General features: G+C 28.9%; 1 protein-coding gene across 1 annotated transcript; it reads left to right on the forward strand.

The window, feature by feature from the left end:
- The first annotated feature begins 7,748 nt into the window (after positions 1 to 7,748).
- On the forward strand, positions 7,749 to 8,980 carry LOC114730329 (heavy metal-associated isoprenylated plant protein 39-like). Its single transcript, XM_028917382.1, has 3 exons — positions 7,749 to 7,860; positions 7,987 to 8,062; positions 8,329 to 8,980. Exons 1-3 carry the CDS (start codon positions 7,855 to 7,857, stop codon positions 8,604 to 8,606), a joined length of 360 nt encoding a protein of 119 aa, XP_028773215.1. The 5' UTR covers positions 7,749 to 7,854; the 3' UTR covers positions 8,607 to 8,980.
- Positions 8,981 to 14,058: the final 5,078 nt, after the last annotated feature.

Genomic DNA, 14,058 nt, shown 5'->3' on the forward strand with positions numbered 1-14,058 from the left:
TTCCGTTGAACTTATGAGTTTACTTATCTAGCTTCCTGTTTTTACGTTTCAACTTACAAGATCATATTAACTTGTTCTTAAATGTACTAAATTTTTTTATTTGATTATGCATAGTAACTTTATATATGAATTTCTTTTTGTTAAATATGATAAGTTATAAATGTTGATGGATTTAATTTCAATTAGTTGGATTTAAAATATATTTAAATAAAATTGTTGTTGTTTTTTATATCTTAATTATTTAATTATATAAATTTAAGGAGAATACTTACCTTCAGTTCATTATATCCTATACATCCCATTTTTCAATAAATAATTGCCATCTGTATCTTTTATACACATCAACGTTAACACCGTTTCAATCCTTCCCCTCCATCTCCCTATATGATTTTCACAGTTGCCACGGATAGAAATGAAAATCCCATTTTAGATTCTTGCTGCTTCAATACTGCAATTCCCACACTGGGTCTTCTCTTACTACTTACTGTAAATTTCCAAAGGAAAAAAAGAAGCAGAAGGAAACGTGAGGAGTATGATTTTTCATTTTAGCTAGGTTTCTGTACAATATATTAGGAGAAAAATAAAAGAAAGAAAAACCCCCACAAGAGAATAGGAATCATTGCGCTTTTTCTGTTTTATTCTCTGATAAAAACTAGATTAATATTTAATTAATAACCCATCTAGGAGTTTATACCCCCAGCAATTTCGATTTCTTGATGAGAAGTTTGTTCAATTGGACTGTCCTGTTACTGCCAATAAACAGAGAATCATGATCAATGGCATTCTTGGTCTCTTTGGTTTGGCTCCAGTTCTTAAAAGATGAAGATGAATTAAAAGGATTATGGGATTTTGGCGGCGATTTGGTTAGTCTGAGAGAGAGAGTGAAAACACGGTTCTTCGATTTGTGAACAAGTATAGAGCGTCGGAGACTAACGCCGTTAACATTGACGTGTATAAAAGATGCATATGGTAGTTATTTATTGAAAAACCGGATATAAAGGATATAAAGAACTGGAGGTAAGTTTTCTCCCAAATTCAATACAAATTTATTAATAAAAATAAATTTTTACGAGTTTATGATCTGAACTCACATCTTGATTACAAGTTTACTTAAATTCATGAGTTTAACAATCTTGATCTCATTTACTCCACAGTTCATCTTATCTTATTTATAATTTTTTTATTCAATTCATAAACTTAAAAAAAAAAAGTTAGTCGATTTTTTGTATTTAATATGTAAAAAATTTATAAAAAATATGTAAAAAAATTTATATTAATTATTTTAAAAATAACTCTGTCATTTAATAATTAAAATTTAATACGTGGGGATAAAAATACCTAATAAATAAGAATATCATGAAAAAAGAAAATTTAATATGAAAGACAATAAAATATGGCTCAAGTGTCATATCCACGTTGAAAAATTTGAACAAACCTCACTAAATGTCGTATAAAATAATTTTTTAAACACGTTTTTGTTGTCCTAGTCTTTTGCAATTTTTGTTGTTCTGAGTAAAATTTAGCAATACGAATTCGGGGGTGGGGAGTTTTAACTTTTAAGTCGTTTTTGGAGCTTCTTCTCGAATCTTCTACAGTCATCGTGGCTGCAGGAAATGCTTATGGTTTCTCGATTTTTGCCAGTTCTTTGATGACGAGAAACAGTAAAATAAAAATTGAATGTAAACTATTACTCCCTCCGTTTCTTATTATAAAAGACAAATAACCGAAGTACGTTGATCAAAAAAATAGTTAAAATTAGTTAAGAACAATTAATGTGTAAAAAGTATAATTTTTTTTTCAAAAATGCCCTCATTAATAAGGAGAGAGAGTATGAGAGAGAACAATTAAATTATTAAAAGAGAGAGAAGTAGGAGGGAGAGAGAGTGTGAGTTGGAGATAATAAATATGGGTAAAATAGGAAATCAACACAAAAAAGTAGAGACAACTTTTAAGTGTCTCTTATATATAGGAACATGCCATAAGCATCAAATGTCTCTTATAATAAGGAACGGAGGGAGTATCATGCTAAGAAAAAATGTATATATCAAAACTAAAAATAAAAAGACATACGTTTTAATTATTTATAAGAAAATATTAGGAAGAGTGTGAATCGAATCTTCCTCATTCAAACGATATACCACCTCTGATTCTAATTATAAGAGCTAATTGACTAACTCGAAGAAATTAAAAAAAGAAGTTAAGTTAGTTATTTATAATAAATATGTGTTGTCTTTCCTAAAATATCTTTACTAATTAAGTGTATTGGCTATAATTACTATTTATTAAGAGAGCTATCTTGAAAAAAATACATAAATATAAAAAACAAAATAGATTAGAGTCTTATATTTAGAATTAAAATAAAATCAAACAAAATCGTATATTAAAAACCGAGAATAGTATATACTATACTAAAAAAATATTAAGTCTAATTTCAACCAAAAGAAAAGTTTAAACCCAACAACCGCACAAAAAGTTTTGGGAAAAAACTAAAACATATATATATATATATATATATATATATATATATAGATACACACACACAAGTTGGCGTGTTAGAAAATTCAAAGTCTTTCAACACCCCGTCTAATAATCTACACCTACACAGAAAAGTCTTTCATTGACTTAGGTGTTGACCAGTCCTGTCCGGGTATGCGACGCGACTCTCCACCTCCCACTTTAATGCCGTTCACTTCCTTTCCCCTGATTGGCATAATTATTTAAATTATTATGCCTATAAAGTTTAATTAGTTTAATTTTGTTTGTTTTTTTAATTTAATAGATCCCCTTATTCCGCTACCTCCTTTTCTTCTTAAAATTTTTTTAATAGAAACTTTTAGAATTTATCTCCATCTTCTTAAAAATAAATTATTTAGATTTACTATCATGAAAATTTATTATTAAAATGATTATAAATTAAAATGTTTCTATTTTGTATAATACTGTTATGAATTGTTTTGATCAAATTGTAATAATTTAAATTTATTTTTACAAAATATTTTAATAGCAGTTTTTCAAAATATTATATCTAAATCATACTACCTCCGATCCTTAATATAAGAACGAATTAACTAATTTGAATAGATTAAAAAAATTAATTAAATTAATTATTTATAATAAATATGTTTTATTTTCTAAAAATACTTTTATTAATAATGTATATTAGTTATAACTATTTTTTAATAAAATTCTTACATATATAACTATTATACTGACTACTTGAGAACATTAAAGAACAAAAAGCGAAGAAACTTTTTCCTTCCACGTTTTGCACGATCGACGATCATCCTTCTCCCTGCAGCTGCTGTCAACTTTACTTAAACTTGCTTTAATTTTTGATTTAGAAACAACTTATCTCATTGTTTTTTTTTTTTTTTTGTGTTCACATACAAACTTGTCTAACTACTTGTTAAGCTTTCTAGAACGTGCCAGGTGGGGTCTCTTTTTCATTGGGCCAGATCTTCAACTTTGAGTAAACCACACATGTACATAGGTTGGTAATATGGGTTAGATATGTTTTGATGATATGAATCACTCATTTATAATGTAACTCGGTGGGCACCGTAAATCTAACCTAAACGGATAAAATTCTTAATTATATTTTCTCATAATATTTTTTTTATCTTTCCTTCTAAAACTTTTTAATCTTAACTTTGATTTCAAATGAATTGTCAAGTCTCGAGTTATTATTTTATTTCACGTGTCTGGATTTTAGTTTTGGGGGCTGTATGAGTGACGATGGAACAAATAAGGGACGGGATTAAAAAAAAAAAATCTGATTGAAAACTTGCCATCTAATCAATAACATCAAACAACTCCCTTAAGATTTCTTTAAATATAAGGTTGAGTTTAAGATTAGGATTAGGAACATGTGGTTATTACTAACACAAGGTCTAACGAAGTCTACAGTGACGTCGTCGCATCTGAAGACTGTCAACGTGTCTTTCCTGCAATCTTCCGCTTGGCTTCCACGAACTGGTCTTTTAGAATAACCTACTTAAAATTAAGGAAAAAAATAAAAAGGTGTGATTCAATTATTGATTTTATCTAGGAATTAAAAAATAAAATTTGTTCATATTTTAAATTATGACTTGCATCATGCAAAAAGCATAGTGAACATTTTGCATAAAATTCTAAATAGGAACTATATTGAAAAAATATGATTAACAACTCATTTCTTAACTTATGTTAAAAATTATTGTCCATTCCTTTTAATAGAAAATGCTAAATAATAAGAATACGAGGAGTATGATTCTAAAATGGAAACTTGTAAAAATTACAACAATTCACACTACAAGTCATGCATTTTCCCACGCCATCATGCGGGGTCACTGTCTCACTTATTAATTCTTTGAGTTTAATATTTTTACATTTTTAGTTTATAAAATCGTGTTGACTTGTTTTTAAATTTGTGTTAGTTATAATTTTAGATGAACTTATGAGTATACTTACCGAGTTTATCACGTTTACATTTTCAACTTACAAAATCGTCAACTTGTTTTTAAACTCGTACTGAAGTTTTGAATTTGGTTATACATATTGACTTTATGTATGAATTCTTGTGGAATCATATTGAATATTTGACGATATATTCCGTATCTTGCTTAAAAACTTATCCTTGTTTACCAATCATACATTGTCTAACCAAATCCAATTCTTTCTTGATATGTTCCTCAAAATTTCCGATTCGTGCGGATTCTTCCCCCAACTAACGAAGAGATCTTGGCAGAATTGCCACATATAAAATTAAGCACAATTTTGCGAAGAAATAACGCTATAGAGATTTCTTTGAGTTTAATATTTTTATATTTTAGCTTACAAAATCATGTTGACTTGCTCTTAAATTCATGCTAGTTATAGATTGAGTTGAACTTATGAGTATATTTGCCGAGTTTACTGTGTTTACATTTTTAGCTTATAAAATCATCAATTCATTCTTAAACTCATACTAAATTTTTGAATTTATTAATGTGTAGTGACTTTATATATAAATTTCATAGAAATTCTCCCGTTAAACATGGTAAGGATAGATTTAATTTTAATTAGTTGGATTTAAATAATTTTTTAAGCACTTTTTTGCCGTGCTAGTCTTTTGCAATTTTTGTTGTTCTGAGTAAAATCTAGCAATTCGAACTTGGGGGCGGGGGTTTTAAGTCGTTTTTTGAGCTTCATCTCGAATCTTCTGTAGTCACTGCGGCTGCAGGAAATGCTTGTGGTTGCTCGATTTTTGCCGGTTCTTTGATGACGAGAAACAGTAAAATAAAAATCGAATCTAAAAAGACATGCGTTCTGATTATTTATAAGAAAATATTAGAAAGAGTATAAATCGAGCCTTTCTCGTTCAAATGATATATACGCTCCTCTAATCTTATTAGAGGAAAAAAAATACTTTTTAGTTTTATTTATAAAACACTTAGAGAAATTTTTTGTATGAATTTATAATTTTTCCCTTCGTTTACTATTTTTTTGATTTTATTTATATGAAGTATAATCTATCTTAAATAAAAATTAAGTTAAAAAGTTATTAAATTTTAAATAAAATTTAATAAAATTTAAAATTTTTCTTAATCCATATAAAACATGTTGAAAGTAATTTATGAATAGGAGTAGAGAAGTGTCATACTAAAAAATATTAAGTCTAATTTCACCCAAAAAAACCAAGGGTAAACTCTAAACCTAACAACCAAACAAAAAGCTTTGAAAAAATATTTTATATATATATTTATATATATGTTAAGTTGCCGTGTTGGAAAATTCAAAGTCCTTCAACGTCCCCTTTAATAATCCGCACCAAAAAGTCTTTCATTGATTGAGGTGTTGACCCGTCCTGTCCGGGTCTGCGATGCTGCCCTCCAGCCCCCGCTCAGTGCTGTTCGCCTCTTTTTGCCTGACTTTCTATCTGCTTTTTATATTAACTGTTAAAATTGAAATTTGGATGATTTAGATAAAATAATTTTATAAAGGGAAAATCCCAAAAAAAACCCCTGGAATATACTAAATCCCAGATTGGGTCCTTAAATTTTGAAAATGACAGAATGGGTCATTGACCCAATCTGTCATTTGTGAAATTCAGGCGAATTGACATTTTTGCCCTTGAGCAAAAGTGAGTAGTTATTCTCTAAACAAATCTAGGTAACGCTTACACTGTTCTAGTGATTACAAGATTCGTTGTAGTTAATAATAAGGTACCTGACAATAATAAGATACCTGACTATGAAAAAAAGAGTAGTTATTCTCTACACAAATTTAGGTAATGCTTATATTGTTCTAGTGATTACAGAATTAGTTGTAGTTGATAACAAGACACCTGATTATAAAAATGTGAGTAGTTATTCGCTACACGAATCTAGGTAACACCTAAACTCTTATAGTGATTCCTTAAATCATTGTAGTGAATGAATAAATGAGGGCAAAATTGTCAATTCGTCTGAATTTCACAAATGACAGATTGGGTCAATGACCCATTCTGTCATTTTTTAAATTTAAGAATCCAATCTGTCATTTCTCATATTCTAATGACCTTTTTTGGGATTTTCCCTTTTATAAAATATTATTATTATTTTCAATTATTATTTAGTACCATTATTCCGCTACCTCCTTTTCTTCTTACAGTTTTTTTTTAACAGAAACTTTTAGAACTTCTCTCCATCTTTTTAAAAATAAACTATTTGTATTTAATATCAAGAAAATTTATTATTAAAATGATTATAACTTAAAATGTTTCTATTTTGTTTAATACTGTTATGAGCTGTTTTGGTCAAATTTTAATAATTTAAATTTATTTTTATAAATTTTATAATATATGCATGACAATTTTGAAGGAAGCAAGGCAACGGTGATTTGGAGGTGAAAATAGAAGATCAAATCATTCCTAAAGTATCAAAGTTCAAACATCTAGTATCCACTATATATAATAATGGTGAAATTGATAGAGATGTTTTTAAACAATATAAGCTGGTTGGTTAAAGTAGAGAAAGGCTACCGGGATTATTTGCAATAAGAAGATACCAGAGAAGCTTAAGAGAAAATTTTATCAGACTGCTATAAGACCAACTATATTGTACGGAAACACGAGCATAAAATTGGGGTACCAAAAACGAGGATGTTGAGATGGATGTATCATGTGTAGAGTAGGCTATTGAAAGCCCCGCTAATAAGGAGGGTAGATTGGATAGTATGAAGTCCTCTAAAAAAGGACAGATGAAGACTGAGAAAAATACCCAATAAAGTCAATAAACAAGACTTTCTGATCAACAACATATCTAAAGACTTGGTTATTAATAAAACACAATGGTATCGTATGATTTATGTAGCCGACCCCACCTAATGGGATAAAGCTTGTTGTTGTATTTTAATAGCAAATTTTCAAAATATTTTATCTAAGTCATACTACCTTCGGTTTTTAATATAACAACTAGTTAGATTAAAAAAATTAATTAAGTTAGTTATTTATAATAAATATATTTTGTCTTCCTGAAATATCCTTACTAATTATGTGTATTAGTTAGAACTATCATTTAATATAATCTTTTATATATGTAACTACTACAAAGAATACTTAAAAAAAGATAAATATAAAAGATAAAATAGACTAAAATTTTATATTTAGTGGTAAATTAAATTATAAATTGGTTGTTATATTAAGTACAGCGCTGCTATATGCCTATATGAGACTTTTTGCGGCCGATAAATCATACATGAGATTCGGGCGGAAAGAAAAAAAGGTGATGCTATGAGCGCATGACTTCCTATAAAATCTCGCGCAAATCGTAGCCTCATTTCACCACTTCATCCCAACTTCATAATTCTAAATCATCTTCCTCCTCCTTATCTTTCTTCTTCAGCACTCCATCAAGCATGCAGGTTAGAATCATTCATCTCCGATTATGAGAGTTTTTTGCTGTGTTTTTGCATGCCCCATCAACCTTCCTTTCTGTCTCTGTTCTGCACTTCTGAGTCCTAACGTTAGTTTGAATCGCTGGGTGACAGAAAATAGTGTTGAAGGTGGAATTACACGATGAAAAATTGAAACAGAAAGCCATGAGGACTGTCTCTGGCATTCAAGGTATCTCACACACACACACACACGTATATTCTTCTTCTTCTTCTTCTATGTCCTCTGTTCTTAACTGATACAACAAATTTATAAAACCAAAACCAAAATTATGATTTTAACTGCTTAGAGATTCATGTTAGATTCCATCAAAACACACTTAAAATGATCTTTTAGTTCATATAATAGAGATTAAACGCAAATTATGACTTGGAATATAACGATTCTATGACACAAAGTTGGAAAAACAGAGGAGTGTTAATCAATGGAATATGCAGGGGTGGATTCAGTATCAGTGGACATGAATGAAAACAAGATGACGGTGGTGGGGGGCATAGACCCAGTGATCGTGGCGGGGAAGTTGAGGAAGTTGTCTTACGCAGACATATTGTCGGTAGAACCAGTCAAAGACGAACCCAAGAAAGAAGAACCTAAGAAAGAAGAACCCAAGAAACCAGAGGAGGTGCCCTGGGTCTGGTATCCTTATAATCCTCCTTACCCTTATTGCTATGTCACACCTGTGGAGCAAAATCCTGTTGGCTGTGTCATCTTATAAACACCCTTTTCTTTCACTTGACATTTAAAGGGTACGAGAAAAGAGTGCATGCTCTTTCAGCAAAGGGCTACCTTTTTGTGGGATTTTTTTTATTTTAAACCAGCTGTGGGAGGTTGTTTTGTTTTATGAATTATGGTTGAGGTATGTTTTGATAAAACTAAATCATAATTTTAAAAATAATTTTATGATATGTAAAATAGGTATATGAGAAAAGTCAGGGGAATAGTGACTTATGCTCTTTCTAGGTTAGGGATGTTTGGTTATTGCCTTGTTGTATAATGAATATGGCAGGATGCACAAGGATCCAGCAATGGACCTCGGCCATATCTGGTCTTGGAAGTACATGAATTTGTGGAATAAAGTGTATTTTCTTTCTTTCCTGTAAAGCTCTCTGATAATTTTACGGGGGAAAATACTTGGGTTAAATTGTTTAAATTTATTATGTTGAGTTTTTTAATTACACATAGTCATATCTTAATTTTTTTTACACGTGAGTATAAAATATTGATATTTTAAAAATAGTATACATAGTTGGACGTGATCAGAAAATAACATAATAAATATAATGGACTTAATGCAAAATATGAACATGTGAAATCGTAATTAGAAGTTTTAAAATGAATAATTTATCTAGTTTAACTTTATAAAAGTGCAAGCATCAATGAGTTTATGAACTGATTTGAAAATATTGAATAACAGTATAGAGGAACGTTGTTTTTGGACAACTCGAGTTACTCGTTCAACTTATACGAGGGAATTAGTCAATTACCAGCCGTAGATTTTTCACGCGGTGCCAAGGACTTCCCCCTCTCCTTACAAATATACGATTTGACGACTAATTTAATATTATTCTGATTATTAATATAAGAGCCAGTTAACAATTATTTATAATAAATATATATTTTTTTAAAAATATATTTACTAATTAAGTATATTGATCAGAACTATTATTATTACAATAACTATTTTAGAAAAAATAAATAAATACAAAAAATCAGGGTCGCATATTTATTATCAAAATAAAAATTAAATGAACTCTTATATTAAAGACCGGGGTAGTATTACTCCTTAAAAAGTAGTTATTTTTTTTATTTCAAAATAGGTAACAAGTAAAATAGATTTAGCTTTCTTTTTGTTTGAAGAAAGAACATACTCAGCTAAAAGATTTATAATGAAAACCGGTACAGTATAGACTATTTAAACACATTTTCATCAAATGCTTTGGGTTCGATTTGTTTTCCTGATATTTAAACTACTCATAACATAAATATATATCATTTTGTGCCTTAATCATTATGATTTTAAACAACTGCGGGAAAAAGTTGAGGCTTCTAATACCACGCCCCTCTAATACTAGTTATAACGTCATTTGCCAATTAAATTTTTAATAGGAGATTTATACCGATTTTTCTAAAAAAATACTATCAATTTTAAATTTTAATAGTTAAAATTAAAATAAGGTCAAATATATATATATTCCTCCGGTCCTTATTATAAGACCTCATTTGACTTTTTATTTGGTCCTAATTATAAGACCCCAATCCATTTTGTCTCTTATATTTATGCATTTTTTTCCAAGATAATCCTTCTAATAATGATAGTTTTAGCCAAGATACTTAATTAGCAAGGATATTTTAGGAATGAAAACACTTATTTATTATAAATAACCAACTTAACTTACTTTCTTAATCTCCTCAAATAAATCAATTGGGTCTTATAATTAGGACCGGAGGAGTATATATATGTATTGGGATGCTTTTATCAAAATAGTTGTTTGAAATTTGGCCAAAAAAAACAAACCAGTTGTCAGAAATATCTCCTGATTTATTCTTAATGTTTTTTTTTTGGGCTTGAGGCCTTTGTATAGGTTTTGTGGACGTCATTCTTTTCCAACGGACCTCATTCAAACTTATCCGATACACGCTGGTACTGATTTGCTAGTCTTATCATCTAGTTTTAGGGGCGTTTCGGTAATCTTGTAAGTATTTTTTAGAAATATTTTTTCACAAATCAAGATAAACTTTTCTATATATACCACACCCCTCTAGCACTAGTGATAACGTCATGCTCTCATAAATTTATTTTATATCACTAGTTTACCGATAAAATGAAAGAAAAATATTCTTATCATCTAAACTATTTTCGTGTGACTTTTATTAAGTTTATTATCATTACGGGTAAAAAACTAAATGGAAGGCAAGAAAGGAGAATGACGAGAATAAAAGAAAAATCCACCACAGTTTTTGAATATTGTTCTGTAAATTTTATTATTATCCACAAGTTAGGATGTGAAAGTTAGTTTTATTCAAATAGTGTGTGTGTATATATGAGTTAATAAAAATCTAATTTTTGAAATTTGATTTTATTTTAATTTTGGTCTCTGAAATTTGTAACTATTATTTTTAATCATTAAAATTTAATCCGCCTATAAATGTTAGTCTGTCTAAGTTAAATATGATTTTAAATTTTAAGAAAAAAAATATCAATTTTAAATTTTAAGTTAAAATTAAAATGAAGTCAAATGTGTGTGTATACATATTGTGGATGCTTTTTATCAAAAAGGTTGTTTGAAATTTGGCCCCCGAAAAAAAAAAACAACCAGTTCTCGGAAATATCTCCTGATTCATTGTTGATGTTTTCTTTGGGCTTGAGGCCTTGTATAGGTTTTCTCTGGACCTTGTTCTTTTCCAACGGACCTCATTCAAGCTTATCCGATACATGATTTATAATTCTCATTATCCATTCTTAACAGCTAGTTTAATATTCAGTTTAATTTTAAATATAAGATTTTAATTTAATTTTTTTATATTTATCTATTTTTTAAGATAGTTCTTGTAGTAGTTGCATATATTAAAGGTTTTATGAAATAGTAGTTATAGCTGATACACATGATTAGTAAAAGTATTTTAAAAAAGACAACACTCGTTTATTACAAATAACTGATTTATCTAATTTTTTAATTTACTTAAATTGATTAATTAGTTTTTATATTAATTATTAAAGACTAAAGATAGTATTTAATAAAAACTACCAATATCAAAAGGGGAAGAAAAAAACCAATAAATAAGGCATGACATGAGAGAGAAGCTTTAAGTGTTTTAACTCGCGTTATCTTCTTTGAATATATAATAAAAATGGTCAACATAATTTTTGGCCTCTTAAATTTACTCTTTTTTTTAATTTTAGTTCTTTAAATTTTAAATTATAAATTTTAGTCATTCAAGTTTATTTTCATTTAAAATACTGGTCATTATAAATCAATAAGGACTTTAATAATATAGAGACTTTGACAATTTTGACCCTTGATAGATCAAAACTAAAATAAAGATAAATTTAAGAATAAGGATTGTATTAACCCTAATAAAAATTAATATGATTCTAAGTTCTAATTTCTGACTATTTGGACTAACATTCACATCTCAATTTGCAGATGAAAATAAAATATATAAATTAAAAACTTAATAAAATAATAACACCTGGTGCAATTATTGAGGATTTTGCAAAGAAGTTCTATACTAGAGATCCAAAAACAATAATTAGTGGCAACCATCAACCTTTTACAAGATTCCACTTCATATCTAAAAAAATATCTTATCATCCACTAATATCTCACCAATAATGTATTAGTATTACAGTAACATGTCTTTCCTAGGAACTTTTTCTTTTTGGGTTTGAAAATCCTAGGCCCTGTTTTACTGCTAATAAATAAAAGCAAATCACCCAAAGCCACCCGACCCTGAAGTTACTACGTGTCGATAATTGGGTGATTGGAATACCCAAACATGTGAGAAGCAAACGACGCAACACGACAAAAAAGGGGGGACAAAGTGGAAAAAGAAAAGGAAGGGAATGGGCCTGAAGTCACTATAACATAAATGGGCATGGGCCCGGCCCCATTGGTGAGGGCCCACTAAAATATCTTCCCAAGATATCAAGTGGCCATTCATTTGAGGGCACTCACAACCTTACACGGAACGGAACATGATAAGCCCGTAGACTTTATGCCAACAGTCAGCCTTTGCTTGCCACGTGTACACCCCCGGCTTTGCCATTTACTCTTCGCCCCTTCTCTCCCTTCCCCTGTTTACTGTCTTTTTCACCTACTACCCATTTATTTCGATGCTCCCCCCCCCAAAAAAAAAAAAAAAAAAGGAATTATCATGATGTTCAATAAAATATAATTATGTGGAATAAAATATAATTACTAAAAAATCTGTTACAAGTAATTAACATAAACCTCGTATCATTTCCTACACTCCTACACTTTAAGTTGTGAGGCTTTTTAATAATTATATTAATTTTTTAAGATTTTATAATAATCTTTTCTTCTTCTTTTTTGGGGTTATTTTTCACTCGATGAAAAGAACTTACTTATATAATTACAAAAAAAATGTCTTTTTTTTATTTACCTGTATATTGTTAAGTTTAAATAGAGATTTTGTTCAGCCATAATTAAAAGTCATAATATTTAGTAATTATGCGTTATATTGTCAGCTATCACATTATATTACTACAATTTTTGTGCCTGTCTTAACCAAATGGGCCACTCCTTAACCGACCCTCCCTTTCCATCCTTCAACCGTCATTCCACGAGAAACTATCTAGTGCCGCCCCTACCACTGTGCTCGCCACCTTTTTGTTCTTAAAATTCGCAATTATCTGTTATGGTCATGTCCATGTATGATGCTTTTTTGTCTTATTTATAAATTATTTTAAATATATTTTACATAAAATTAAAAAAATCTTAAATTTTATTTAAAATTTAATAATTTTTTGACTTTAGTCTTTTTCTTCAGTTTTCTATAAATAAGACTAAAAAATCTTTTCTTTTTACCTTATAAATAAGACTAGAAGGGTATTCCTTAGAAAGAACGTAGCTTGCTAGCTTGTGATATTAGTTTTACTGTACGCTTATTAGCAAATCCTCCCCCCCCCCAATTTGGATAAATAGAGTACGAGGAACGAGATATTTATGATTTGTAAATATCTCAACCAATTGCAAATAACTATCTGATCCCAAAAAAGCAAACTTTTGTGAACTGAAAAATACACTTTTTTTCTAGGTCAAAGAAAGAACAATACGTTTTTTGAAACTGAACTAGAAATTTCTCCCCCGTACGATGCACGGACTAAAATATTTGATTAAATTTTAAATTCTAATAAATTGTATTATTTAAGATAGCTCAAGATTTATTTTTTTTATAGAAGTGTGTTTTTCTTTATTCCTTCATATTGTATTTGAATTAAAGATGTAGAATTTAGAGGAAATGTATGAAAATTTAAAATTAATTATTTATCTCTTCATTTAAACCCCAATTGACATATTATTTTATGATACTTCTCATTTAATTTAATATATTCAAATCCCAATTAAGATATTATTAAAATTCAAAATTAATTATTAATTTCTTCATTTGAGCCTCCATTAAAATCTCATTTCATAACGATGCTC

Source organism: Neltuma alba, unplaced genomic scaffold (assembly GCF_004799145.2).
Source record: "Neltuma alba isolate B1F8T4 unplaced genomic scaffold, ASM479914v2 tig00012727_pilon, whole genome shotgun sequence".
Classification (NCBI taxonomy): domain Eukaryota; kingdom Viridiplantae; phylum Streptophyta; class Magnoliopsida; order Fabales; family Fabaceae; genus Neltuma; species Neltuma alba.